General features: G+C 38.5%; 1 protein-coding gene across 2 annotated transcripts in view; it reads right to left on the minus strand.

The window, feature by feature from the left end:
• Nucleotides 1–5,376: 5,376 nt before the first annotated feature.
• Nucleotides 5,377–26,725, minus strand: part of LETM1 (leucine zipper and EF-hand containing transmembrane protein 1) — a 54,980-nt gene continuing 33,631 nt past the window's right edge. For both annotated transcript variants that reach the window (XM_013178469.3, XM_048046574.2), the window contains 11 exons: nucleotides 26,477–26,620; nucleotides 24,545–24,682; nucleotides 21,336–21,539; nucleotides 20,741–20,860; nucleotides 20,006–20,137; nucleotides 17,973–18,152; nucleotides 17,174–17,317; nucleotides 14,056–14,190; nucleotides 13,284–13,474; nucleotides 10,851–10,989; nucleotides 5,377–9,276 (listed from right to left, as the gene is read on the minus strand). In XM_013178469.3, coding sequence (XP_013033923.1) covers nucleotides 9,127–9,276; nucleotides 10,851–10,989; nucleotides 13,284–13,474; nucleotides 14,056–14,190; nucleotides 17,174–17,317; nucleotides 17,973–18,152; nucleotides 20,006–20,137; nucleotides 20,741–20,860; nucleotides 21,336–21,539; nucleotides 24,545–24,682; nucleotides 26,477–26,620 — 1,677 coding nt within the window. In that variant the 3' untranslated portion in view covers nucleotides 5,377–9,126. The remainder of the gene's footprint in view (nucleotides 9,277–10,850; nucleotides 10,990–13,283; nucleotides 13,475–14,055; nucleotides 14,191–17,173; nucleotides 17,318–17,972; nucleotides 18,153–20,005; nucleotides 20,138–20,740; nucleotides 20,861–21,335; nucleotides 21,540–24,544; nucleotides 24,683–26,476; nucleotides 26,621–26,725) is intronic.

Consider the following 26,725-nt stretch of genomic DNA (forward strand, 5'->3'; position numbering starts at 1 on the left):
ACGGAGCTTGTGAGTGCAGAGCAAGGACCTGGGTGTAAATAAATATGGGCGGGGAAAAATCAGGCATGGGATCTGATGAGCGAAGTCAGGTGAATGTGGGGAGGGGATGCTTATAGCATTTTAGCTGGAAGACGGAGGATTTGCAATGCCCACGTAAACGTTTTGTAATTTCATACCAGACACGAAACTTCAGGTGTGGGGTGGGAGAGAAGAGCAGTGAGGGGAGAAGAGCAGTGAGTGGCGTGATCCAGGATGATGCCCTGCTCTGTGACACCCTCTTCCAGGTGGGGTCCTCCTATTCCATCCCATCCTTTTCCATCCTATCCCATTCTGCCCCATCCCATCCCATCCTGTTCATCCCATTCCTGCCATCCCATCCCATCCCATCCCATCCCATCCCATCCCATCCCATCCCATCCCATCCCATCCCGCCCCATCCCATCGCATCCTGCCCCATCCCATCCCATCCTGCCCCGTCCCATCCCATCCTGCCCCGTCCCACCCTGTCCCGTCCCATTGCATCCTGCCCCATCCTATCCCATCCCATACCACCCCATCCCACTCTGCCCCATCCCATCCCACTCTCCCCCCATCCTGTCCCCATCCCAACCCATCCTGTTCCAGCCATCCCATCCCATCCCATCCCATCCCATCCCATCCCATCCCATCCCATCCCATCCCATCCCATCCCATCCCATTCCTGACATCCCATCCCATTCCTGACATCCCAACCCGTTCCTGACATCCCATCCCATCCCATCCCACCCCACCCCACCCCATCCCATCCCATCCCATCCCATCCCATTCCTGACATCCCATCCCAACCCATCCCATTCCTGACATCCCATCCCATCCCATCCCATTCCTGACCTCCCAACCCGTTCCTGACATCCCATCCCATCCCACCCCACCCCACCCCATCCCATCCCATCCCATCCCATCCCACCCCATCCCATTCTGCCCCATCCCATCCCATCCCATTCCTGACATCCCATCCCAACCCATCCTCTTCCATCCCATCCCATCCCATCCCATCCCATCCCATCCCTTCCCATCCCATTCCTGACATCCCATCCCAACCCATCCCATCCCATCCCATCCCATCCCATCCCATCCCATCCCATCCCATCCCATCCCATCCCATCCCATCCCATCCCATCCCGCCCCATCCCACCCCACCCCATCCTGTCCCCATCCCAACCCATCCTGTTCCATCCCATCCCATCCCATCCCATTCCTGACATCCCATCCCATTCCTGACATCCCAACCCGTTCCTGACATCCCATCCCACCCCATCCCATTCTGCCCCATCCCATCCCACCCCACCCCATCCTGTCCCCATCCCAACCCATCCTGTCCCCATCCCAACCCATCCTGTTCCATCCCATCCCATCCCAACCCATCCCATTCCTGAAATCCCATCCCATTCCTGACATCCCATCCCATCCCATCCCAACCCAACCCGTTCCTGACATCCCATCCCATCCCATCCCATCCCATCCCATCCCATCCCATCCCATCCCAACCCATCCCATTCCTGACATCCCATCCCGTCCCGTCCCGTCCCATCCCTCCCCGCCAGCAGCGCCGAGCCCGCTCCGGTCCGGCCGTGCCACCTAGCGAGCGGCCACCGCCGGCCCCCCCCGGGTGGCCCCGGCACGGCCCCCCCGGCACAAGCCCCGGCTCCAGCCGGGTGGGCTCAGCGGGGTCTTTCGGGGGGAGGGAAGTGGGCGCAGTCCTGCGGTTGGGGGGGTTTCCTGCAAAAGGCAGGTGACGCAGCCACTCCAGCAGCCCGTGCTATCGATTAATCCCAAATCGTGTTTTTAAAGAGTTTATCTCGCTCCCTTGAAGTCCCCAAGATATCCCCCACACGATCCTGCCCAGCTGGCCTATACGGCACGCCAAAGGTTTCGGTCACTGCAGCATCACGCATATAAAAGGTACCCGGGTTTTTGTGCTAATTCTTCCTCCCCATCACTTATTCCAGAGGGGTTTTTTTGGCCTGTCATCCATTAATTCTTGAGTCTGCACGTCCAACTCCCAGCTAGCTCATTTTCAGAGTGGGCACAAAGGATTTTCTAGGGAAAAGGCTGCCCCAAGGGGTTTAGGTACACCTCAAACCAAATCATGCTGAGTCACTGCGGGACCGCAGCGTTATTTTTGTTACAGAATTTGGATGCGTAACTCTGGTCACAGAAGGTAGGTCTAAAAATACGGCTGCGCGCGCCTTCCCTCTCAATGCCACTCTTGATTTTGAAGGCTAAGCCTCGGAGCAGATTTTTTTTCCCTGAAATTTTGTGGCTGGTGAAAAACCAGCTCCCTGTGCCGGGAGCGCCCGGGATTCAAAGGGAAGGGTGAAAAAATTCAGCCGCCGCCAGGGCGCACGTTTGTGGCAGAGGAAGGTGGGCATGGAGCCCGATGAAGGCAGCTGCTGAGCGGCTGAACTGACACGGACCAAGAAAACATCTAGTGAGATGTGAATTTAAAAGATTAATGGTAACTGTACTTCAGCTCTGCTTCTGTACCTCTTGCAAGGTACCGGGAAACTAAAGTGCAACAAGGACCCTATAAATCTCCCCTACTTAGTCCTGCAAGTTGAGTAAGGGATGGAGAAAAAAGAAAGGTTGGGGTACAGGGAGGAGGGAGAAGAAAAATATGCTGATTTACTTACTTCTTTAGGGTATATGAAGTCTGGAGGAAAAAAAAAATATATATATATATTTTCAAGTCTGAAGTAAGCTGCAGAGATTCCCAGTTTTTCTGCGTAACAGGCTGTTAATTCCCATAATAATAATAATAATAATAATAATAATAATAGTAATCCAAAGGTCAATTTACTATTAATAATAAAAATATAAAAATTATAATATAAAAATTATAAATTAAAAAACATAATATAAGAATTTAATAATACTCCAAAGGCCAATTTATTATTATTATTATTATTTGTTCATCTTCAGCTCTTTTCAGCAGCTCTCCTTCGGGCAGGCTCTGAAGCCCTCTCCCGGCAGAGGCTCCAAAACCACGGTTAGAAACCAGGTCGAGGGAACTTTGCTCGCTCTCGCCCTGGAGCCAGGACAAAAGGCAGGGGGAGGCAGAATGCACAGCCGCTCCCTGCACGCACAGGAGGCTTTGACATCTTGAACCGCTGGCTGCAGCCTTCGCTGGGACATAAATCAGGCCGTTCATGAAGGGCTCTGCTCTGCCAGCGCACATAAAGAGAAATAGTAGACGGAAAGAGGCAAATCTGAATCAGATCCATCTCTTGCATGGCAAAAAAATCCTTTACGCCAGTTAGATGAGAGAAACTGATGTTTGAAAACCACAGAAGGTTTGGCAAGTGTAAAATTGTACATGCTAATGAGCCCCCAAAGAATTTTTGACCTGTGGAGGATATTTAACTACTGAGAAAGATTTATATCCAATAATACACAAAAATGGAAGTGAGCACAGAGTACAGGGAATTAGAAACATACTACAAACATCCTCCTGTTCACATCGGACTTGAGAAATAATTCAGGAAAATACCAGAAACACTTTTCAATGTAGAAGCAGTGAGAAAAGTAAGATTCCTGAGCCAGTTAAGATTCCTGAACTACTTAGTATGGGCTGTCGCCGCTTGCATGAAGTGTTTACAAGCCTTATCACTACAAAACGCTGCAATAGGTCCTTATGAAGAGACACGCAGCTCTGGAGAACTCGCTGTCTGCCTAGTCAACGACAAAAAATGTTTTATGTAACTGTGACACGAGAGCCATGCGATGCGTTACTGGGAGAACAGGCATCGGATACTCCTATATTAGTTGTAAGACCTGAATTTGATCAAGTCAGAAGTTTTTCCAAGCAGTTTTCTGCGTACCTGCATTAGCAGGCTGATGTAAGAGAAGCTCCTTAGCACTGGAGTTATAGCAACATCTCTATTATCTATTATTTCTGATTAGTGAAGTGACTTATCATCCCCTTTGTGTATATTTGCGGGCAATTATCATCTGTAATAATGGGTAATGATCACCTGGTGCAAGGGAAGCACAAGGAAAACTCCTGAGAGTGATCAAACACCAGCAGAGGCTGCCCCAAGGGTCACGGTCTCCAACCTTGGGGATGCTCAGACCCATGCAGGCAGGGTGCTGGGAGCCCAGCCCTGATCAGGAGCTGCACCACAGTGCTCCCATCCAGCCCCAGCTCTCCCAAGGCTTGGATTTGGCCCATGCCTGGCACCTACAATGACAAGCAGAGCGGCCGGGCTCTCCGCCTGGGCAGGGGTATGGCTGTTTTGTTTTCCCACTCCATGAAAGCAAGAGTTAAAAAAAACGCACCCTTTTTCCTTTAGATTGTAATAACTAGACTCAGTTGCTCTAAATCTTTATTGCATGCTTAGAAGAGTGTTATTTCTTTCATATAACCAATTATTATCTCAGTAAATCAAAAATGGATGTAGCAGTGTTGGGCACTCAGGACATAATGATGATCAAGCACACTTGTCAGCACGGGCATTGAGTTTGCAAACTCAAAGCCACAATTTCCCTGCTAGTCTGCTTTACCACACGGCTGCACAACAGTCCTATTCACCCTAAATAAGCCTGTCATTAAAGGAAATTTTAAAGCAAAAGCTTAAAAAGTAGCAGAACTTGTTCCTTTTCAGCCATTATTTGATATATGGCATTTGGCTTTAAGTGGAGAAGCAAAAATCCGCAACCAAACTCAGCTTATTGATTAAGCTATTTTAAAAGCATTTCAAGACAGGAAGTTGTTTTCAGCCATCTGTTGGAGTACTTTGACACTAGAAAGTAGATCCACATGTTTGCATGTTCCCAAATCCGATCTGAAAGAAGCCAGGGGGCTGGCTGCAACGCCGGCCCCTGCAACAGGACCTCTGAATCTTCTGGGCCTGGATCATCCCTGCTCTGCATTTCTTAGTCCTGAGCACAGCTGAGCCGAGACGAGCACTGACACTTCCGAGAATAATTCCAATACAAATTATGCTCGAGATGGCTCAATTATTTCCAAGGGACCACATGTGCACTGGAACACCTTGCTGACTTGGGCTCTGCTTTCCCACCCAGGCTGCCAAAGCTCCAGGGAGAGAGGTAACAATAAATCACAAACAGCTTTCTAATGAAAAAGCATTTTGTGGGATGTGCTCAAGGCTTAGAAGTCTGCTGTACACTGAAGTGAGCTCTGTAAAGAACATTAAGCTAACAGAGGAATATATGTATACATAAATATATATATAGGCACACACACCACCTGTTATGTCCTCTTCCACCCTGAACATCTTAGTTTCAATACTCAGCTCATCACCAACAATCTCACCTGAATAGCAATCAATTAACACTACACAAAGAAAAGCAACAGAAAATAAAGTAATGGACAGATCAGGTTTCAAAATGATACATTTATTAAAACTAAAAGGACACAAGCTCCAATTAACTTAAAAAAATTTATATTGCATTATGGCAAACACAGGACCAGTATGCTCAGAGCACAGACAAGTAATTTTTTAACTTAAATTTGTAACATGGACTGAAATTCTTAAACTCAAAACTTTGAATACATACCAAGAACAGAATGTGGGATTTTTCTTTTAATTAAATATATCCAATAATTTCATATAAACAATTTAAAAGGATTTAAATACATGCTGAAGTAGCTGAAGATTAAATGATTAGCAAGATATGTAGATACAAAGTTCAAGAGCTACTTTGGAGTTGTATAAAAGATGCAACTTTTTCCCCCAGACAAAGCCTATAGTGCAATGAACTGTCTTGTCAAGAGAATTCTCTACCCGCATGCATTCCTGCTGACAAATCACCTATTAAGTTAGCTTTTTGGTACTTAACTTGCAGGCAGGTTTACTCATATATTATGCAATCAGCGATGAAAATCTCAGTAAAAACCACCTTTTGAAATAACAAATTGGAAACAAATTTGTCAGTAAAACAGGTCTTATAACTGTTTTGAAGGGGAAGAAGAAAGGACATCCTACTTTTTTTTTTTAAACACTCACCTCAATAGTTTATAGTCAAAATCTTATTTTAGATGGATCTGAAACAACCCCAACAACGGCTTTACTGATTGATTACCCAACTCTGAGCGTAGAGGCTTTGCCTGTGTAAGTCACAAGGTCACCCAAATCCCACGCGTCCTTTTAATTATTTAAACAAATATTTACATCTCCTGATTAAATATTCACTCAGGAATAAGTTCTGACCGGTTACTGTACACCAGGAAGTCATCCTTTCTCTGAAAGTACTGCGGCTTCTGGTTTTGGTCAACATGAGAGACAACAAAGCGTGTTATCTGGAGCTAGTCCACAAGCCACCGATCTGCTCGCGTTGTCTGAATCACCTGTAGAGCTGTTCGTGAAGGTTTGAAACCGAGTAAACGTCAATCACTGAGGGCTTCCCAATCTTTCTGAGCTTGCAGAACATGTTAAAGTCCAGCTGTCATGGGCTTCCCTACTTTTGACATCAGAATAAAGAGATTTCCCGCAGAAATGCCTCGCTACTGCTGTGTATGTCACTTAAACTCTTTAGGTAACAGGGGAAAACTGACATTTGTGACTGAGAGTCATATGTTTAAGTGATTTTTATGTAAACCATTAAAATTTCATCATATACAATGATGAAATTTCAAACCAGTCTAAAAGCTGAAAGTCTTCAATAACCATACCACAATTATCTCAATTGGAACATTCTTAATAAAAAAAGAATCGTCTACTTTGGGCTCCCTTCTTACTTAATCCATAGACAATTTATGTGAACAGTAAACACAATCCAAGAACAGCAGCAATGTGTCTTAAACTCCTGAACACTACAATCAGATAACGTACTGCCAGGAGAATTAAAGATGTATGAAACTTCAATCCGTAAAGCTTTGAAAACAGCTTTTTCTGCTACTTCCCTGTTTTAAACTTGTATGCATTCGAGTCCTCATCATGCTGAGGCTTTTGCTATCACATGAAAGCTAGCAGACCATTTTAGTTCGAATAACTTCATCGCATTTCAGGAATGTTAAGTAAGACTGTTAAATGCTGTTCTCAAACTGAAGATATGCAAATGCAAAATTTAGGGTACATAAAAGCCCATTCATTCTAATTGTTATTTATACAACATAAAATTATTTTAAAATTTTATTTTTTTGTCAAGTTACTCTTGCTTTTTCACCTAAGACAAGTTTGGGCCTAAAAAAGCATCCAGTGAAGTCCTATCTTCAAAATTTACACACTAACTTTCATGCTGAAATCTCCAAGTAAGTCTCAATTTACAAGAGAATAACCCCCTCATTTATGGGTATGTTAATTGCAAAGTTCATACTGATTTGAAATTTCAGCTTTGTCACAACAATTTTACACTTAAGATATAATTACAGCAATTCTCAGGAGGAACAGTCACATTACCTACTGTAAAAGCAGCTTTCTTCTCAAACTGTACAGAATATTAACTTAATATTTAAACTAAACACTGACCCTTTTTCTAGGATTATTTGTATTGTACATCCTACTGTACACTTTGCTTTGGAAACAACTAAATACAATGGTCCATTATGCAAGCCATGAGACTGTCCAAACTTTTTTGTTCCACTAACTTGAAATGAATTTTTACAAATAATTTAGCCAATCTAGATAAATACTGAACATAGAATTATGCTGAAATACATTTGGGAGTCAACATTTTCTATAAAAATATGCAACTACTACTAAAAGCATTAATACTACTAACTGCCCACCTCAATATTGCTGTGTACAGAGACATAAGATGTGCTCTTCATAATGTACACAAAATCAAGAGTATCTTGTGATACCGGGTGAAAAATGAGGAAAAAAATAACCCTGCTGGTTCAAGTCATACTTCTTGTATTTCATCAGAAATTTTAAGAAACGAGGGAAATTTCAGGTTACCAGGAAATATGAACATCCTACAGTTGGTATTTTATTTTTGAAACTTAAAAATTTACTACTCTGGACAGACATTAATAAGTAAACCTTGACTTACTGTCAGTATTTAATAACACAAAGACAGCAATCAATTAATTAGGAAGCCGATGTAATCAAAACACTGCCAATATCAGACATCACTTGCTGACTGCACAGTAAGCAAGGCCATGAGATGAAAGTATTTAAGTACTTCGAATGTACCTGGTTAGTGATTTATACCTGAGATGACAATTGAGAGGTAACAGAACTAGTTATGGTAAGTAATTGCCAGATGAATAACAACCAACACACCTTCGTAACTGCTTTTTTTAAAAAATATTTGCAAAAAGATCACAACTGACATTTTTCCCTTACAGTTAATTTCATTTCGCTGTTTAGACAAACACTTTATCTCATTTTACTCTGTGACAGATTGTGTTCTGAAACTATTCGAAAGGCTCCTGTGATTCTAATGCTTTCTTTAGTAATTCATGGAAGTTTGAGTAGAAGTGACATCTACTCCCTAGTCTTAAGAAATTTAAGGCACCCATAAGAAGCAAACTTCATGGGAAGTTTCAGTTCTAGGGAAAAATAAATCTGATTTTCCCTTCAACAGGAAAAAAAAATCATGAATTCATACAAGTGATTAGAATGTCACATTCTCTGTCAGTGAGGCAACAACTTAGTGATATTTAGTTTATGTAAGGCTCAACCTAATGAGCTACTATTGAAGCCACAGAATCTTCACCAACAGGTTACCAAAAAATGTGGTATTGTGACTGAAGGGAAAGCTTGTATTAAATTCTGAAAAAGCCAGAAGGTAGAAGCAAAGCAAGGTTGGGCCCCATGTAACGATGAAAGGAAATAAATGAAAAACATCTTTCCATGATCAATACACTTAATTTATACAGCAGACTTGCAAGTTTAATGGATCACTGTACCACAACAATGAGTGCAAATACATGATTTTGTGGGCAGGAACACTGCTGAAGAAGCATATTTTGTTTTCATCTGTATGGAATGACAGTAAATCATTTCTCTGATGAACGGAAATTTCATTCCATATGTCAGAAAACGTATCTACGATTTATTACTAGAATCAGCTTAAAACACTTTCCATAATCACAAAAGCTCAAGTAATATGTAGCCATTAGACACAAAGATATACACAGTTTTGGTTACAACTGGGCTTTGCTTCAGAATCTGAAGCTTAATTCTTTATTTCTGCAGCTTCTTTATCGTGCTTTTCCTTTGCTTTCTCTTTTTCTTCCAGTTTTTCTTCTTTTTGAAGCAGTGCCATAATCTCAGCGACCTGGCTGGTGCCAATATCAATATCTTCTTTGTCAATCAATTCTACTACCTACATGAACATTGAATGAAATTTAAAATAGTATTTAACTTTTACATTTTTCAGACACTTTTAGATCTTAATTTTTGTTAAGAAAAAAGCAGCCAGTTCTCTCATATTCACGAACAGTGTTTTGTTGTGTGTTTTTTTTTTTTCCTACACGAAATAAGTATAAACTACAATCGGTGCCTAAGACATACCTGCAAATTTTAAAGCAAGTGATATAAAACTTTTGATCTCAGCACATGAAGAGTCATATTTTAGAACATTAGTAAGACAAACCCACTTATGTTTCAACAGAAAGCTCAGATTCAGTATCTAATACTTCTGAAATAGTATTTAGATAGTATCTGTATTATAGACTTCATTTTGTTGAGGAGACTTGTACTAAATAGAAAGGCATAAATTTACAAAAAACAGAGTAGGGGGAGGGTAGGTCTTTCGGAGAGCAAAATGAAAAAAATAGTTCAGAAGGCACTTCCAAATGAAAAAAATAGTTTAGCATGCACTTCCGAATTCCCTTATACAGCTTTTTGTACAAATGTGTTCATCACACAGCTCCCCAAGTTCTCAAAACTGTTCAGCATTAGATGCAGAATTCAGGAAGTTCATTTTCCCTGTGTTGCTAAACGTTACTCAATGCAACAGCTGCTCAGAGCAACAGCGAAGAGAAAAAATGTGTTTCAAAAAGCTGATACTGTATTTTTTAGCTGCCATAGTGTTCTATCTTTAGAGAGGATTTCTGTACTGGGTAGGAAAATTACTTGCAAGGAAATAAGTTTCAGGACATCTCTAAGTTTACCACGCAGAAAAGAAACAGGAAAATGAAGGATTTGAAATACAGGGGGAACCTGAGAAAGTTCTGCAAAACGAGAAAACAGGACAAAGCGGGTAAAAAAGGGGTGTCTGAAAGCACGGTATCACATAGGGAACACAATACCCAGTAAGTAGAAAACACCTCTGAAAAGCACTGAGACATTACTTTAAAAGGAGCAGCAAGGAAGCAGAGAGAGACAGAAAGGTCAAGTTACCAGAGGCCACTATTTCTACTGCCAGATAGACCCTGTCAGTTTTAAGAGCTGACCTCACTGACAAAGTCAGCCATTTACAGTGGACCTAAAGTAAAACTGATGATCTGAAGTCTTTCAAGCACAGAAAATATAGATCACAATGAAATTTAAGTATACAAGTAGGCAGAATATGTCAAAGACTTCGGACAAATACTGGTATTCCTGATGCAGTTCTTCCAAAGCTCCTTTCCATTCTCCCTCCCATTCACAAGTAGCATAACAGAAATACCAGATTTCACATAACTTTACATATGCAAGGCAAACTTACCTCTAATGCAGGTAACAGACACAGGATAAGAATCATTCCCCACCCACCCACCTACCAAAAATAATAGCCATATAAATTCTGGAGATGCTAGTATGTGTTATAACATATACTTACAATACATGCCCAGAAAACTCATTGGCATCAAGTAAAGATTCTTGAAAAAGACATCAATATGACATCAAGTCAAAACTGGCACGATATTTGAAGAATGGCTAGCCTTATTTTCTTTAAATAGTTCATAGACTTACCTTAACAACATTATCTATATCGATTTTGCCATCCTTGTTTTCATCTAGTGCCTCTGCAATCCTAGTTAGCTTCTCCTCTGGAATCTTCTGGATTTGTTTCATCGCATTAATTAGCTCAGCAATACTGATGAGATTCTCCCTAAAGAAGAAGCACAATCTCTTTACGGCAAGCAGTTACTCCAGAAGATTAAAGGTCATCAAAGACAGTACTGAAAGTCACTACACTGCAGGTCACTTGTAAAACATTAAATAATTATTTCTAATCCTGAACAGAATGCAAAAAAGAAAAATGAGTTACCGATCAGCAAAGCACGTTTCAAATTAATCTTTACCTTTCCAGAGAAGCTCAAACTTTTGGTTCCACTTGCTTTATTGCACAAATACAGGTGAAAGTTTAGCAGTTTCTGTGCTTCCTAGCCTGTATATCTAACACCCTTTACACTCTCCATTTATTAAAGGTGCAGTGTCACGCACCTGTCACCCCTGTGGATTTAGGAGAGGTGGGCCTACACAAAACAACTCAAGCATACAGAAAAAAAGCACAACGTCACAGGAAAGCAAAAGCTTGACAACTAATTGCTTTTAGCAACTTGGCTGTTTCACTAAAATACGCTTCATTTCCTCATACCAAAGAATACACTCCGTAAAGGAAAGGACTAAATTTCACATTAGAACTAGGAGATTTGAAGTGTTCCCAGTATCTGCTTATTCATTTCATGAAGCTACAGTTGTCTGTTTCCTGCAACCTGAAACCTCTGCTTGTTTCTGCAGTTTTATTAAAGAATCATCTTCCAGCACAGGTCAAGCTGAAATGCAGGAGACAGTGAGCAGAATAAATATTAAATAGAAGGGCTTTAATGCTCCATACATGCCCCTAATCTCTAAGCACAGACTGATTTTTATTCAAGGGCCATTTTATTTTAAACAAAAAGAGGGTAGAAGAAATTCTTTACTCAGAGGGTGGTGAGGCACTGAACAGGCTGCCCACAGAAGCTGTGGATGCCCCATCCCTGGCAGTGCCCAAGGCCAGGCTGGATGGGGCTTTGAGCAACCTGGTCTGGTAGGAGATGTCCCTGCCCACAGCAGGGGATTGGAATTAGATGATCTTTAAGGTCTCTTCCAGCCCAAACCATTCTATGATTCTCAGAATGCCACTAATTATCCTGGACTTCTGCTTCTATGATTTTTAATGACTACGTAACGGCTGCTTTGACTTAAACATTAAAAAAACAAACCTTTGACAATTAAGCAAATGTTCAAGCTTACCATTTTCAATTGTTAACAAATCACGTACAAAATTTAGAGTTCTCCTCCCCAAAACCATGCATTAAATAAAGCATAATTACATTCAGTACAAGCAGATGCTGTATTTCATTTTTAATTTACAGATTTGGATGGTTTTGATCAAGAACCCTCTATAGCACCTTTCACATGGTCTCAATCTTACAGGACATCTGAAACAAATGACTGCTTGCCCTGGGGACTGGAAAAAAACAAGTTTGCAAGGAAATGAAGCAAAATCCTTATTTCTGTTTAAGTTATGCTCTTTGGAAGCTGGGAAACTCTTAATGAATTACACAAACTTGTGCAAGCACAAATTTGATTAACACTGCATTTATAACCACAAATTGAAAATTGTCACAGTTTATTGATATCTCATCGTCATAACAAGCAACATATGACTGTGTGACACGCCACTGCCTGAAAGCCTCTAGTACCATCAAGATTTGGAGAAGTGTTGATAAATGAAGTTTCAAATTAGAATTGTTAGCTTTTATTTGAAAGGAATGACCTTTTATTTGGGATAAACTTCTTAGCTAGACCTCTCAAATACTAATTTTACCATCACATTTGCAAGTGTGTTAAAATCGAAATGAAGCAAGTCTTCAGAAAGGAACCATGTAAACTTACCTCCTTACTTCCATTAGATCTGTTCCCTCATTTCTCTTCAAGATATTATCTCCTTACACCAGACAGAACAGATTTTTATCGCTATTTTTCCCCTTGTTACATGTTCACTACTCAAGCAGAACATGAACATGCTCACCATACTTTTGCACAGTTTTTCGTTCAGTGACACAGGGCAAACCTACTGCCTGAGTAGCATTACTGAAGGCATGATTTCACCTGCACCATCAACAGTGCCACGTGTTACAGATGGTATGATGCTAATCAACATCCTGACTTTCAGAACCCCCTTCCTGACTAGCACCTGAGGAAATTATACCTGTTGCTTTCCTATCATCACTTCAACCATATCTAACATATTGCAGAAGAGAAAACCTATGGGACAATTTTGTTAATTTTGTTTTTAAAATAAATATTGAGATTTTAAACAACTCACTTGCTAAGTCTTTTCTAATCACACGTCAGACATATGCAAGACTTAAGATGACCAGTAAGAGATACATTCAGTGCTCGTGAGTCACTTACCCAGCAGGAGGACTAGCACCATCATCCACCTTTACATCCACTGTCTTTTGGTTTGTCTCCAACTCATTAATAATTTTGTCTATCTGACCAATCATTCGGTTCACCCTTTTGGTCAATCGCTTGCTTGCCTTTGACTCTTCCACTACCTCTTCCTGGCCAGTCTTAGAGAGCTCCTTTATTTCTTGCAAATCCTAAAAGATATGGTCACAAGAAAGAAAAACATTTTTGTGGGTCTGAATTCTCTACAACAGCCACTACTAACTTAAGAGATGAGCATTTCAAGTGCCATTTAGCACCATTTGTAAATAAAAAGACATACAGAGCCAAACTGAAATTGGAACAAATGCTTAACATTGCAGCCATTTTCATGCATCCTTTAAATGTTATTTTCTACAGCCTTTGTAATATTGATTTACTTAACACAAGGCATCTGTAATACTGACATCTATGCTTGACAAGAAGGAACTGCAGCATGCTCAGCACATGTTATTCTGGTCACACTGGAAATAAGAGCAGGAAGAGGACCCTCATCTAGTGGAAACTACTCCTATCATTCTAACTAGGCTTTAAACACATTGAGCCAATAAAGCTCTGCACTGTCCCATAAAGCAGTATAAACCTCAATTACTCAGCTACCAAAAGCAAGCTAACAGACATCTAAGTAAGATGATCTTTGATTATGTGGGGTCATTTATACTAAAACTGATCATGAACAGGAATTTAAAAAAAAAAAAAGGCAAGCAAAAATCAAACACTTCCTTCCCCACTTTACCTCATTATATTCCTGGATATCACCCTTCAATTCCTCAAGCTTCTCCTTTTCCTTTGTTAGTGATTTCTTCTGTTCCTGCAGCTTGTTACAAGCATCACTCAGCATGTCAATCTCCTCCTTAGTTATTTCCTCACCCTGTAACAGAAAATATATACAGATTACTGAAAGATACGCGTGTATTTTCCCCAAAACTCTAAGAAAGGACATGCTCCAGATTCTTTTTCTGTGTTCAGAGACAACATAGTACAGACTGGCATTTTGGAGCTAGTGCTCCAAAATTTAATCTTAAATACTAAAAGAATTAGTGGGCCATGGTACTTTCTAAGCACATGAGAAGCAAGACCAGGTAGTATGTTTCATTATGTGGGTTTTGGCTATTTGAAATCCTGTACCTGAATGTCTCATTTAAAAGTGTTTTACTTCCTTCCCTGCTCAATGGAAAACCCAAACTGACAAATGATTCTGATATTATATACAGGAAATATTCATTACACAAAAGATTTTGCAGAGCGAAGTTCAGGAAGCTGAGCTGGAACAAAATGATCTTCAACAACTTGTGTAATGATGTGTATGAACATTCATAGTTTGTGACGTCTATTTGTCTTTTAAAATGCTGAGAATAAAAGTGTAACCCCCAAACAAATACATCAAAAATATAATTTCAAGAATTATTCATTAAAAATGCTAAAATCACACATTAGTAGGCACATTTAGCATATTGCACTAGTCCTACCCAGACACCAGCTTTTGTTCTGAAAAGACTCTCAGCCATATAAGCAGAATACAGAAAGACACAGGCAAACAAGGATGCCATAAACATATGGGATGATATACTTCCAAGAAACAACTACGGAACTTCTTAAACTACACATTCATGCCCTTTGAAACTCTGAGTAGACGGTGTCCTGTTACTGTATAAACATCAACCTTGCTTTTGCTTTTAATACAGTAGCCAAAAAAAAAAAAAACAAGAAAAAGAGAAAGCAACTCAGTTTGAAAACACGTTCCTCTGCCTAAAATAAAATTAGTCATCTTCAAGAAGTCAGTCTAATATTTTTTCCCTCAACAGGTAACACTGTGTACTAATGTGGAAATAAGAGTTTGAAATAAAATGGTTAATTCCCTTAGTTATTCTGTTTTGAATTATTTTTACCTGAAATAAATCTCTCCCAAATTCTGCTCTTACCATTAGAATCTGTATGGCAGCAGTTTAAATTAAACACATTATGTTATAATAATAGCAAGTAGATAATGATAGTGTCCAGGAAGTAGAAGCCAGTCAATACTGGTGTACCCCAGGGGTCAACAGGATGCCCAGCACTTCCATTAATGACCTCTGGGATGGTACAGACTGAACCCTCAGCAAGTCTGCAGACACAAAACCAGGAGGAATGGCTGGCAAGCCAGAGAGGCACTGAAGCCTCCAGCCTCGCAAATACTCAAAACCCAAATGGACACGGTCCTGGGCAGCCCGCTCCAGCTGACTCTGCTTTGAGCAACAGGATTGGACTACACAATCTCTACATATATTATTTTATGGAAAAATGTTACAAACCCAAAAAGAACATGAAAACAAGCCTTCCCAATCTTCTACAGCAGTATTTTAAGCAATAACTACTAACCATATATACAAATCAATTTTTTAACAGTGGAGAGGCAAACCACATTCTAGATCTTAATCTCTGCCACATTTCAAAAACACATGCACACAAAAAATAACCAGCGACAACTAATAAAAACATGTTCCTAAAAATGCCACTAAACAAGATGCAAAACAGGCACTTGAAAATCATCAAAAAAACAAGCTACAAAACACACACAAGAGGCTTGCTTAAGCAAGAAGCATTATTTTGAATACATAACTTTTCTTATTGTAAGGCTGTGCAAGAAGAACAAGACTTCAGTACGACAAAAAAAAAGAATCTATATAGAAAGGCTCGATGCTGGCATTCTTAAGAAAAAAATCTGCAAAAATGCTCCTTTATTTGTGCAAGAGTATGACACTATTTCAAGTTTCCTGCATTTTCAAAACATTTATTTCATATCGTACTATTGTCAGTAATTGCAAAACTATGGCTAACTAGAATATTTTAAACGTGAAATGCCTATTCCAGTCTCAATTTCTTAACTCTCTTAAAAAAAATCTTGGTTTGGTATTCATATCCAGAGTTGAAAGAGTAACTCTTTCAAAGAGTTCTCTGAAATTATGCATGGAACTTATTTTATTCCTGAATATGTGCAAGCCTGTTCTTTATGACCACTTCATGACAGCTCTGCTGGAAAGCACTTGGGTAGCCTCAACAGACAGCAACCTGATCACGAGCCAGCAGTGTGCTCTGGCAGAAAAAGCTAACAGCAACCATGGTCAAAGTCAGTAGACTGACAGGAGTGACTATGCCTCTTTACCTGGCTCTTGGTATGCACTTTACCTGGTCACATCTAAACACTGCACCCAGTTCTGAGCTCTCTCCAAAAAGACATCCGTAAACTGGAGAGAAGATAAAGACTGCAATAAGATCTAGCTATATTCTGTTTCTGTATGAACTTTTGGACAATTTCTCCAGCCAAAACCAAGCCAGATAGCAAATAGTTATCTGACTAACAAAGCATGCTCTGATCATCGCAAAGTATGATAATCCTAGAAATTAACTTTTAACAGTGGTATGAATTACGTTCAGCAATATACTGAAGAAATGGTGACAGAATATACTAGAAAATTTTTATAGTATACGTATACTGCACATATCTGCTTAGAAGAGGGAGTCAGTAGTTTAGTTCAAACCTGGGAATCTCTATTTAATCCTTTGGTCTGAATTACACCCTTGAAAAGACAAAAAAAACACTCACCTTTAGCTATTCTTGTCCTTGCCTTCCTTATGTTAACTACATATATATACACACGTTTATTTACTTATATATATGAAAATTTATATATTATATATATAAACATGCATAGATCCGTTATGTCTACAGCCAGTGCAAATGCGCCTCCCCAAAACAGGTGTTAGTTTCAATAACACAGGTAGATAAAGGAAATACTCAAAAGTTTATTGTGCTGACTTCCTGTTTCTGCACTGGTAGTTACGAATTTGCAATCACGTCGAGTTTTCCAGATTACCTTAATGCCTTCCAGTACGGGTGCTGTATCTTTCAAGGTCTCCATATCTGCCCTTGCCAGTTCTTGTTCGCCATCCATACCCATCTGACTTTTCTTAACTTGCAAAGCAGCTGGTTCAAGATCTGCTGCTGATTCCACCTCTTTCTAAATTTGACAGACCCAAGAATTTTAATTAAACAAAGATAACATTACTTGTATTAGGATCAGCAAAGAATGGCTTCTTAAAATAGAAGTAATTGCCAAAACAGATGTAGACATTTTTATGACAATGCTAAAAAAACTGCAACATATTGAGTGGTTTCATATTAAAATACCAAATGCACTTAATAAACTGTGCCTGTGAGCAACTGAGGCTTTATGCACCCAGTAAGCTAGGCCAGCAGCAGCTTTTATACTCAAGTAGTATACCAAGGACATCACCTGCTTAATGACAAATAGGTAGAGCCAAAAGCAAGAACAATTATAATTACAGTAATGAAAAACACACACACACTAAAAATCAAAATTAACAAGAAGAAAAAACACAAGCCACCACATCTTTTGCTAGAGGAATAAATGGTTTCTTTTATTACTCTGATTAAGAGGAGAAATCAGATATGTAAGACAGAATGTCTTCTGTGTTTCACAGTGAATCCTTCTGTACTGCATTCTGTTTTAATATTTTCCCACCTTTTCTGCACGTAGACTTAAAGTCCAGTTTCCTGCAGACAGCATGTGGAACAGAGGCAATTACTCATAACATGCTGCTTTTCATCATGACACTGACGTTTATTTCTCAGCAGCTGAGAACAGAACTTACCATGGCTGCAACTTGAAGGGTTTCTTTGGCTTTCTCTGCAGCTTCAGACATTCTTTCCAACTCTTTTTCTTCATTTTCTTTCCTGATGGCTTCTTCTTCCTGAAGTGTTGCTTCCAGTCGTGCTTTGTTATCTATTTTTTCACCTTCAACTTCTGCCACTTTGACTTGAGCCTCTTTGGCCTACAAATAATGCAAGAGGTCTATAAAAGTCTCTCTCTACATAATACAAAAAGTCTGTATACCATTACTGAGATAGGTAGTGCAGGTATGCTAATGAATACAATTAAAACACCAGAAAGCTGCCCTATTTTTTTTCCCCATTTTTCAGAAAAAGATTATTCTTTCTTTGAAAATGAGAGCTTTCCATCCTGAAAGTGTAATACATTCTTCATTCTCTTTCTTTCCAGATCACCAATAATGTATTCAAATAATTTCTCTCTTTACAAAACATTAACATTTTCACAGCAAAACATTGAAATAATTGGGTTTCCTGAAACTGTCTTAATCACAAGTTTTGCTTTTGCAGTTTCTAAGTTTATCTAACCCTACATAAGCTTGGTTCATGGCCTCTATGCTGAGGAAATTCTCAATTAAGTAGTTAATACACAGGGATGCATAAAATGCTTAGTGGTATGGAAATTATTAATAGGAAACAGTTCCAATATCTGAGTGAACATAATAAACCATCTCCTTTTATTTATGAATTCTGAGAACACTATCACAGAAGAAACTGGTCTCAAATAGATTTGAGGGTAAACAATTTAACACTAAAGTGACGAAGAAACAGCACGGGACAAGCAGATCTAATTGTAGCGCTGAAGCAGAACAATACAGTAAACGCTATCACTGATAGAAAGGTTTCTTGAAGTGCATCTTTGCAACACCAACTACGAACAGTTATGTTAAGAGGAACACAGTTGTGCACCCATTTTCAACTCCCGGCTGAGTTTAACACTGAATAAATTTAGTTTTTACAACTCAGATAAACCAAGAAAAATAGCAAAACATGATACACTTAAAAACTACATGGTGTTCTAATAATTAGGTTTGTAAACCACATAGAAGGTTCCACTTCTGAAATATAGAAACAGAATAAAAATCTGCCTCAAGTATCTCCACAGCTGTTATTGCTATTAAGGTAGAAATTAATTAATTTCAAGTGATAACTATCCTCTATTGTGATAGGAAAGACGGAATTCACATTAAAAAAACACTAGAGAGAATGACTTATTTTAATAGATCTTTCTCACACACACACACAATTTGGTGAAACAAAATTTAAGTTCTGTAAGAGAGTAATGTAACTTTATCCATACTGGCCAAAAGCAGACTAAGTCAAACTTGGATCGGTAAACGTACAGAACAAGTTGTTTTGAAGATAGAATTAATCTTCATATGAGCAACTGAGCTCAACCATGATAGCTTCCAGATCCAATAAGAAATCAGGAAGTCAAGAGACATATCCCAGCCTGTCATGTCTCAGTCAATTTTCAATGGAAGATTTTAGATATGTGACATTTATGAGCATTTCCATCTCTGTTCTTCGTAAGTGGAGAATTATGATCAGCAGTTTCGCCTTTCACTCATAAGCATGGCCTGAGAAATTCCATCTACACATGAAAAGGTCTGAATTCATTCAGAACAACCACCGATATCCAGAAAAAGAAATCCATAGAGTAACTCAAACTTCAACTCCATGTCTTATTAACCATAATCAACATAGCAGCAGGGCCTGCAAACACTGTATGCATCTTTATATTGCCTACAGTGTAGTTTGGATTTTATTCAAGTAAAAAGTGTATTGCATATATTTCTATACTACTGTCTACCCTCATGCAATGAAATAATGCTTTTCATTTGCTTTATTCTCAGGCCCCTCCAAATCCAACTGGTGCGTTTCAAGGCCACTCAAATAAACCTACCCATTTTTCAGCTTTTCAAAGAAAAGCAGAATGAAAAATATCTACTGCTCTAAACAGATTTTCAGTGATGATAAATGCGAGTTAGTTATAAACCGTATAAATCATACTTACAACACTCTCTGGTAGTGTCTGAAGTGTTGTTTTGAGCTGATCAGCTGGAGAAAGGGTGTCTGGAAGATACATGGCTCTGGATAAAATTAGCAGTGAAGTAGGGATTTCCTGGTTCAGGTGCAGATCTAGCCACTATGAATACAATACATAAAACAGAAGCCTTCAACTTTTGGATTTCTTTCTCTTTTGACAAATCAGTTCAAGCATATGCAAAAGAGTAAATTCTAATTTTTATCACTAGTTATCAATCAACATCCTAGCACAGGAGCTACAGCCTATAACCAGCAAAGAATTAAAGAGATTGCATTGAACAAGTATTTGAAGAAGTATTTTGTTTGAAGAAGTACAGAATATTTGAGGAAGTATTTTGTTTCTTTTGCATCTTCCTCTAAACCAGACAACCAAAAGACAAAATTTATTTTCTCCAAGATATACTTAGAGAAAAGTTTTTTTTACAGAGTAATACAGATAGTTAACAAGACAAAGAGGCAAAATTGAAAACATTTTTAAGTCTATGTATGTATTTGCATCATCAAAACATCATGGCCCAGTTAAAAACCAGAAGCCCACTGCTACTATGTACTTATACAGTACATATGGCAAAAGCTTATTAAGGAGACTGTTTTAGCCCAGCCCTTAATAAGAACAGAATCAAAATATCTTATCAGAATCATAACAAAAATCATAGCTAGCAATTAAAATTAAGCCTGTGCATTCAATCTTGCAAAAACGTACCTGTTTAAGCTGTTCTTTGAGACGCTCCTCTGTGACACCAAGGGCTCTCATTCCTCGTGCACGACACGCTGCCTGCAGTTCTTTAACAGTCAGGGTATCAACTCCTTCTTCAGCAATCAGCTGCACAAAACATAAAATAAACTCACCGTGTAACAGCTCAAAAATGAAAAACAATCATCGACACACTCCCAGAAGTCTGTATTTTTTACAACGGCCACTAGAGGCTGCTGCAATAACACAAAACAGCCTGGACTTTTCAAACAGCAGTGAACATTACACTGTAATCTTAACAGCTCCATAATGGTAATGCCAATTTCTCTCCGAGTTTGTATTTCTATTAGCTCCTTCACAAGTTACAGTTTCATAGAAATGCCCTTCTTTTTAATATGATTAATTTCATTGTAATTAATGGTAGATAAAAAATGGCAGGTTTTTCTTTAGAGAGACATAAGATTTCAAAAACTCTTTAAGCCTTTTTAAGTTAGCTCAAAAATAATTAAGACAAAAACAGGAAAATACTTAGAAAAAGTTTACATAAATACTCTCAGTCTTACACATAAACATTATTAACCAGTACATATTTCGAATGACTCACTTTGTCATCTGCTTTTATACTTCTCAGCCTCATGGTCAACTGGAAACGGAGGAAGTTATTTGTCCCAATTGACTGAAGTTCCAGCAATTTACAAAGTGCCACCAGCTGAGGCCTGGTTAGATTGTCCAGTGTCAACTCATCTTCAAATAGTTTTGAGAACCTTAAGATCTCTTCATTACTGGGTCTTTCGCCAGTTTCCCTGATCTGTAAGAAAAACAAAGAAACAAAAAGCCTTTCAAAGCAAATTCCATGCCTGGGCATTATTTTGAACAATAAGAATTGTTCTCATTTGTCAGGTACTTCGCCTCAATTTTCGAAATAGGAAATAGGATATAAGGAAGTCATGGTTGTTTTTTTTTTTTTTCCCTCAAAAAAAAAATGTTTACTATAAAAGGCAATAGAATTGATGGTGTTAACAGTTCCCAACAGCACTGCATAATGTACATAGCTAGATAAAACCCATTAAAACCAACAATTAGATGCATGTGCATACTAATGAGTAGTTTTATCTGAATTGGCACTGGCTTGAAATACCTCAAAATACCTAAGAGAAGTACAGAAGAACAGTTGCTACGGAAGTCATGTAGGCAAGTACTCTTTCTGGTACCATGTTTAGTAAACATAAAGCATGTTAAAAGCATCAGCCTGTTAAGATACGCTGAGAAGCATGCCACGATTTCCAATTGCAAATATTTGCAACACTGGGGTCCCTATCAAATGATAATTTGGAAACTTGCCTACCTAAATTCTCTCCACAACCATGACTGTTACAATATTGTTTTGCTTCAAATTCCTAGCTGTTCTGCAGTATCTCAATGCAAATACACTTGAATTACTCCTAAGTATAAACCACTATCTGGCAAAACACTGAATAAATCTAGATGGAAGGATCTATGTAAATGCTTATACAAATGCAAAGTTAAGCCTTTAAATAATGTGCACTTCACAGTAATTAAATTGAAGTACTAGAAGCAAAAATAACAGTTCAAAGCAGGAAAAAAAATCCTTAGTCTCATCAGGGCATAGTAGAACTTTTATGCATAATGCTGTTGATTTTTCTATTTTAAGTATACCATTAAGTGCTTATTGGTGATATTACTGAATCAAAAATTTACAGAACCTAACAATCAAAGACTAACTTCCAGCCAATTAACACCTTCAGTCTAAAGAGTAGATAGCCAAAAAAAAAAATTCCCAATCCATCTACCTGTTCAAAGCCCTGCAAGTTAACTGATATCAAATACAGCCTAAAATCTAATATTACCTATATAGCCTGATTTATTACACCTACTTGTTTTAGTTGTCAACTCAACGCTTTTAATCAATAGCTAATTAATAAAAGATAAAGATTTGGATGGTTTTGAATCGATTAACTTCCAGGATGGCTGTGTAGCAGAGAAACTAAGAAAGGAAGGTCAAAGGCCTCATTACTCCACTTCACCAGCTCCTTCAACACAGGAGCCAATACTGCAACCTTACGAAAACACTCAAAGTATTTTCTTCTTTGCTTAAAGCTGAATTTTGGCAGAGACAAAATACGTAGAGGAAGAGGGAAAAAACACCCTATTTCTTTAGGGCGCAAGTTGACATTTCATCATGAGCTACAAAACAAGACAGTTCTCAAGCAAACTTGTTAAAGCCTGTAATCAGTGGATCCTGTAGAAGCAAATACTTCACTGCAGAAGCAGTGGGGAAGCATTTAACCTTCTTTTTACTCTGACATTTATTTTCTAGGATACTGAAATGACATCAAAGTTCATCTCCATGGCATAAACGAGAAAGTTATGGCTGTAAAAAGCACACCCACGCATAAGGAAAGCAGGGCCTGAAGCTTCCTTTTAGTCATTGCAGGAGCTTGGAACTCCCCCTAGCAAGAGTGGAGTGATACGTCATTAATTTCCATAGAAATTAACCCTGAATTTAAATTCTTAGTAGTTCTCTCAAAAGAAAATGAAATGTTCCAAATATGAATCATGGCAGTGGCATGCTCCCAGAGTCTGCAGACAGCAATTTTAATGCTTCAGCTACTAGTCATGGTCACTAATCACTTGAGATTTTCTGCAGATGAAAAAGGACAGAAACCGTTGACTGCAAAGAAGCTTCAAAGTACACGGACTTTGCAAGCAGATACTGGCACAACTTGCCAACAGCAATACCATTATCTGAAGTACCCCACTTGCTGCCATCAACTTATTACCCCACCCTTTAAAAACTTTAGTCTCTGCACTCACAAGCAGGAAAAACTCAAGCTAACTAACAAGCCTTGAAAAGTTCAGCTCTGAAATCCCTAGGCTTGTGTCTTTTTCTGTGCAAAGGGCAAGAGCCCGTCTTTGCTTAAAACTCTCAGCCATTCCTACTCATCCTCAAGAAGAGAGATGACACTTTTACTTTCAGAAAAACACCTGGCAGCAGCAGATGGTCGTTGTCTCAATTCAGCAGCCCCACAATTACAGAAATCAGAAGTGTGAGTGGACTGAGATGAATCCTATCCTGAGAAGATTTATGAATGTATTTTTTGTCTCTCCAGAGAATACCTTACCTACAACTTCGTGAAAGGAAATGCTATCAAACCTAAAGGCAGTCAACTTATGAGGGAGGTATTTGACATTCAGTCAATGTTCCAGCAAGTGTGATAATAGAAAATACTTGTACCAAACATAATACTCATATTTTAGCAAATCCCTAAATTCTTGTCAGCATCTCAAAGGATTTCAGCAGTATAGAAACTGTGTTTAAAAAAAAAAATGAAGATAGGATTAAATATGACAAAAAAGAGCAAGTTTTACATTTCCTCCTCTGAATTTTAATCAGGTACTTAGGAAAGAACTTCCATTTCTCTTCACATTTTATACCCAGTGTTCACAAAAGCAAGCCAAGAACTGTGTGTTAACACCACATACATAGTCTTTTGGATGTCAGAATTAACTCATTAACAAAGAGATAAGATAAGAACACGAAGAGAATGAGCAGAAGTGTATTCCTTCCAGAATTAAGGAGAGAGTAAAAGTACCAGCTAGAACACCACAGCTAAAAACAGTGAAGCTTCAGCACTCTGAAGTATTACTTGCCAAAAAGAAACCTATCCTGAAGAAAATATTACATCCTGCTCTTTCAAATCCAACAGAACAGGTAGCTGATGATATGTAAACCGAAGGAAAGAGAAATGCCAACCACTTCAACCACTTTTTTTTTTTTTTTTTTTTTTTTACCTTTTGAAAGAAAGTTGAAAAATCTTTTGTAACATTTCCTTTGGCTGCTTTATTTTTTAAGGCCATCTCCTCAATCGTGTCTTGAAGGAATTTAGCCAATTCAAGCTTTACTCTCAGTTGTTTCTTCAATCTCTCCTCCTGTTAAAAAAAAAAGTTTGGTTTTAAATGTTCCTTCCAAAAATACATGCAACTAAATACCACTTTTTCTGCCCTCAGACAAGTTATCTGCAGTGCTTCTAAACTTCTGCTGTTAACACACACATCACAAGAGAACATGCATTCATACCATAAAACACCAAAACACACTGAAATTCAGGTTTAACAGCTAAAAGCTCCATAAAGCATGAGGTGCAATGCCAACAGAGTGAAGTGTAACATGAGTAGCCTCACCCACTACTACTAACATGAACCCACCCACCTAGGAACAAAAAAACAGAAAGTAACCAACTTTGGTTTGGCTAACTCCCAACTCTTTTATCCAGGTCAAGTTCTATTTTACACCTCATCCAAAATAAAAGGTGAATCTATTGCAGAATTAGAAATTAATAGTTACTTAGATGCAATATACAATTCCCCATGATTGATTTTATCTGTGGCCGACTGAGAGGTCACTACCTACAAACCTCATGTAATTATTCTGTGCTCTGATACGGAGAATTTGTCAGGTTCTAAGAGAAAGTGGAGAACGGTCTGTTCGCTTTTACAAAGCGCTAAACAAGAAAACTTATATGAAGTTTAGACCAAACACTGTGTAAGAAGCTATTTTAAATATTTAGCATAGATACAAAAAACCCTGCATCAAAAATAAAGACTACGAAAACTGACAAATGTAATGCAAAGTAGGAAAAAAAAACATTTTGCAGCTTTCATTTCTGCTCTGTAACAATCATAGAAAACAGATAACAAAAAACAAACAAAAAACAAAAATAAGAGAAGCTAACAGCCTTGACAGCTAAGCACCTGCATGTACAAAACAGAAAGCCAGGGTGGCGCTGGTTCATTCCTAGATGTTGACAGCAAAATCATCAGAACAGCATCAAAAATATACCCCAATACTGAAGAAAAAATATTTAGTAGTCCAAACAGTAAGTCATCTTCAGTAATGATCTAAAATCAGTGTTGGATATGACTGAAACATAGTTTAGGTCACACACTAGGATGTGAAAAAAAATATTCAGAAACATAGTTAGGACTATACTAGGATCATCTGGAGCGAACATCGTAACAATCCCTTCACAGCCTCAAATGTATGTCAAGTTTAGCTGCTCCTATATAACTTCTGAGCATTATTTTCTATTTTTATTTCACAAAATAAGAACCTTTTTCCTGTTTTTATTTAACAAAACTATCTTCTCTTCCATATAGACGACAAAACAGGAAACTGAAATGCTATTCTGTAATTACTGCAACACTGTTTACTTTAATACCCTGACTGTGGAACCCTATTTAAATGTGTAGCTACCAATAACCCTCATGTAGATTTTTCCATTCTGTATCTCTTAATACCTCGTAAGAAGTTTTACTTTCACTTAAAAAAATATTTAGTAATAGCATACTATGATTTTACATAGCAACATAAAGCCTTACAAATCATTAGAACAGCTTAATAACAGTAAATTGCCAAATACTCTTCCTGAAACTGTTACAGAATAAAATAATCTGTAAATTAAAATATGATCTGAACTAGAATGATACATGTATTTTCCTGCCCAGTAAAAATTTTAAAAAGCTTTTACAGCTTTTGTTGGTTATAAAACTGTATTAGCTAAAAGAAAGCACTTAATTAACTTTTAATTAAGAATTAAATCACGGATTTTGTTAATAGGATTCCCCAGACACGCACAGCAGGCATAAAGTATGTTCAGGTAACATTTAATAGACAAGTTTAAGTTCTTCCAAACGTCTTACTGGATTACAAATTCACTTACTCACCTTTTTAGACTTTGTCTCAAATGTAGAGGGAAGCATATTAGGGAACAACTTAAGAGCTACTGGAAGTAAAAATTCCATAAATGGGACAACGAGAAAAACTAGGAAAGGAACCAAGCGGAAGAGGTCAGCACATATTCGAAGAAACTGGAAGAAATAAAAAAAAAAGTGTATCGATAAGCAAAATGTTATATATTTATTTCAAAAATGCTTTGTATTACCATCAAAATTACCACTTACACACACATATTT

This window comes from Anser cygnoides, chromosome 4, assembly GCF_040182565.1.
Source record: "Anser cygnoides isolate HZ-2024a breed goose chromosome 4, Taihu_goose_T2T_genome, whole genome shotgun sequence".
NCBI classification, from domain to species: domain Eukaryota; kingdom Metazoa; phylum Chordata; class Aves; order Anseriformes; family Anatidae; genus Anser; species Anser cygnoides.